The 3833-nt window shown below is 38.3% G+C and overlaps 1 protein-coding gene across 1 annotated transcript in view; it reads right to left on the bottom strand.

Moving 5' to 3' along the window:
• IL17REL (interleukin 17 receptor E like) overlaps positions 1-1898 on the bottom strand; it is a 47342-nt gene extending 45444 nt beyond the window's left edge. The window contains exon 1 of the mRNA XM_035893720.1: positions 1797-1898. Coding sequence (XP_035749613.1) covers positions 1797-1898 — 102 coding nt within the window. The remainder of the gene's footprint in view (positions 1-1796) is intronic.
• Between the last annotated feature and the right edge of the window lie 1935 nt (positions 1899-3833).

The following is a 3833-nucleotide window of genomic DNA, read 5'->3' as shown; positions in this document are numbered from 1 at the left end:
GAACAATGAAGAAGGAGTTTTCTCTCGCAAGCTAGTCATGAGACTCTAAAGTTCACGTAGATAAAATGCTTTGCACTACATTGAAAATGCTAAGCTGGCAGTAATTTGTCCTGTTGAGATCATGATTGTAACCAGTGAGAAAAATTTTTTTCTTAAAAAGTCATTAATGCATTCAAGATTCCACTGAATACAACTAGCAGAAACCTTACATAGGGAACATGAACTCATGAACTGAATCCTATCTTCAACATCACAAATGTTTGATTGATTCCTTTATACTGGAAACAATGTATTTCCCCTGGAAGAAAGAAAAAAAAAAAACAAAAAAACCCCACCTTTCTCAGTTATCCAACATTCAGTATTGGAAAAGTTGTGAGACAAACTCTTGAAGGCAAAGAAAGGGATCCAGTCTACCAAACCTCAGGTTTGTGTCTATATCTTAGACATCTAGTGACTCAGTCTTCTCAACATACATATCTAAGATATGACAGAGAAAGATGCCCTTTAAGGTCCCCAGGGGTAAATCCTATCCCCTAGACTGAATCCCACCGAAAAAGGTCACTATTGTTTTTTACATGCTGAGTCTGATAGTCATACACTCTTAGGAGGAATAAATTAGAACAGTAAATCATTTCTATTTTAAACTCTCATTGCAGCAGACCAAGGAGCATAGATTATTTAAAATGCATGTGTGTTTGCATTCATGTACATAAGTACATAAAAATTCTTCAAAAGTACTCAAGTTCATCTAGAGATTAATCTCTTATGACTATATTTCATTATTCTAAAAACATTATCTAAGTGGATAGAGACTGCAGAATTCAAATGTGGGAACATTAAACAACTTTAAATATAGAAGGAGGGTGGTTTCCGTAAGTCTAGTACTTTATAAGCATCTTTATTCCTGATATTTTCTAGGATACACGTACAAAATATAGAATAAATTGCTGTAACACATACTAAGTTAACATCTGGATAGTACCACCACATTTAGACAATCTGTAGCACATCTCATCGCCTGTCCTAAACACTGACATCTTCAAGCAGCAGCCTGGACAGACAGCCAGATTCTTTCATGCCATCAGTTCCACTTCTCTGTAGCAAGTACATAGTTATCATCCTCTACCGAGACTGCAAGTCAGATTCCCTATCATTTTATCCTTTTTGTCTTTCAATTAACTCTATTCTTACAGTTTCAGAATGCCAACAGAAGCAGAATATCTCCATACTGCCCCTTTGTGGGGATATTTGTAAACACAGAAAATTCAAAGCTGTTAAAGAGATGGTATGGTTCACACTCCACTTTTATGCACATACAAAAGTCATTAAATTTAATACTGCAGTTACATTCATCCCACAAAATGAAAAACAGGTTTTATTCTTTCTCAGACTTAATTCATTTATTCACAGGAAAGTTAGCATTTCATGTACTCCTAACATAATTAGCAATTCCTGAAACCTCCCATTCCCCCCTCATCTCTTTGGCACCACTGCTGTTGTAAAAACTGACTCTCCAAAGTAATGAATATAAACTAAATAATGTTTTTCCAATACAGAAGACATTAAAAAGATACAAACAACATCAGTTGGAAATAGTGTAAGATGCATTTTCTTACTCCCTAACGGTCATCTTTGCCACTTTGGACTCTTAATTCAGAATGACAGGAATATAAAATGAATGATCAGGACAGCTGAAATATTTTTCTATTTCTGCTTTCTTGCTTTTCTTACAATTATTTTGGCAGCATACAACTACTATGTTAATAGACAACAAATAGGAACAAGTAAAAGATTACCTGAGAACATGAAAGTCCACATTCTTCAATCCTGGGAATAATCTGACAATCAGAATTCCAAAAAAGAATTATTAGAAGAATCTGAACATGAATACTTATCATCCTAAATTGCGGGGAAAAAACCAAAACCTCAGAAGAAACCTTCTACTCTGACAATTCTCCCTCTCATGCCAAAACTTTAATATGAATTTTAGTCCCTCCCACAGCACCTCTGAGCTCCTCCCTCTAAAACTTTCCAAAGACTGAAAATTGTTAGCTGTGGGAAATATAAAGCATGTTCAACTCATTTCTTATGTTCCATAGTGAAAAACAGGCAATGTGAATTTCTGACAATCACAGTAGAAGTCTTTGCCTTCTGGATTTCAACATATCAGCTTTAGATCAGTTTTAGCAAATTTCTTTTCTGTAAAGTCTATGTATAAATGGGAATTTTGTTTCTAGAGTGATGTACCAGGCAGGTTCACTGGAATCCAAATGCATTCTTATGTGTACTTATTTTCCTGTTTTTCTAATGCATTGAAGAAAAAGAAAAACAGCTTTGCTGAGGTGGGTAGTCTTGGAAGAGTAGTTTCTTGTTTTTCATGAGCAGCAAAAACAGCTTCTTTTACCCTAGAAATCTGTGCCTTGAAATTATTTCATTTATTTTATAATTTTATCATCAGAAGCCTATCTCCAGTTTTTGGATTTTCAACATACTCAGGAAGTATGCACGCTTTGCCAAAGAAGCTCAACACCACCAGCTCTGAGAGCAGGGTACGACTGAGTCACAACACCTCAATACCCATTAGCACAACAAAACGCCTGGGAATGCCTTGGGTGCTGCCTTCCATAGTCCCACTACCCATCACAAGGAACAAGTGTTCCAAAAAACACACTCTCTGGTTCACATGGAGGCTCTATGCGATGTGTTATGCACCTAGGTGGAACAGGGAGTTATTCCTCCATAGAGAGGGATTGCTCACAACTAAGAGAGATATCCTTCAGTAGCACAGTGACAGATAGTTCCTTTTTTGCTTATACATTAGCATAGCACATTTTTTTGGACATCGAACTGGTGCCACTATTGAAGAGCAGCTTTTTGAGTGGCTGCTTGGAAAGGGACCAAGAGATTTTGCTCTTCCTACTAAAATGATCCGAGGACCTCTCCTATGAGGACAGGCTGAGAGAGTTGGGCTTGTTCCGCCTGGAGAAGAGAAGGCTGCAGGGAGACCTGATTGTGGCCTTTCAGTAGCTAAAGGGGCCCTATAGGAAAGACAGGGAAAATCTTTTTAGTAGGGCCAGCTGTGACAGGACAAGGGGCAATGGTTTTAAACTGAAGCAGGGTAGGTTTAGACTGGATATAAGGAAGAAATTTTTTACAATGAGAATAGTGAAACACTGGAACAGGTTGCCCAGAGAGGTAGTGAAGGCCCCATCCCTGGAAACATTCAAGACGAGGCTGGACGGGGCTCTAAGCAACCTGATCTAGTTAGCGGTGTCCCTGCTCACTGCAGGGGGGTTGGACTAGATGACCTCTAGGGGTCCCTTCCAACCCAAAACATTCTGTGATTCTATGGGGTATGTGATTACTTGCTCCAAGCAACAGACATCTGTAGTGTTTATAAATTTAGTTTCTGCATCAAGCCCTGAGGTAACACTCCTCCAGTTTCCATAGAAATGACTGATGTTGCTCACTTACTAAGTTCTCTTCTCTGTTACTGTTTGTGGTATTTCTTAGCACACCTCTATCACCTTCCAAATAAAGTGGTTAGGATGGGGTATGTGATTACTTGCTCCAAGCAACAGACATCTGTAGTGTTTATAAATTTAGTTTCTGCATCAAGCCCTGAGGTAACACTCCTCCAGTTTCCATAGAAATGACTGATGTTGCTCACTTACTAAGTTCTCTTCTCTGTTACTGTTTGTGGTATTTCTTAGCACACCTCTATCACCTTCCAAATAAAGTGGTTAGGAGCACTGCTCTAACAGTCTACTCTTTCCATGCAGGAACACTGTTTCAGTCCAGACACTTTCTGTAATACCTGTTATTAAGTTCAG

The sequence above is a fragment of the Egretta garzetta genome, unplaced genomic scaffold, assembly GCF_000687185.1.
Source record: "Egretta garzetta isolate BGI_Z169 unplaced genomic scaffold, ASM68718v1 scaffold64, whole genome shotgun sequence".
Classification (NCBI taxonomy): domain Eukaryota; kingdom Metazoa; phylum Chordata; class Aves; order Pelecaniformes; family Ardeidae; genus Egretta; species Egretta garzetta.
Note: the sequence above shows the minus strand (reverse complement) of the source record. Positions and strands in the feature narration are given on the sequence as shown.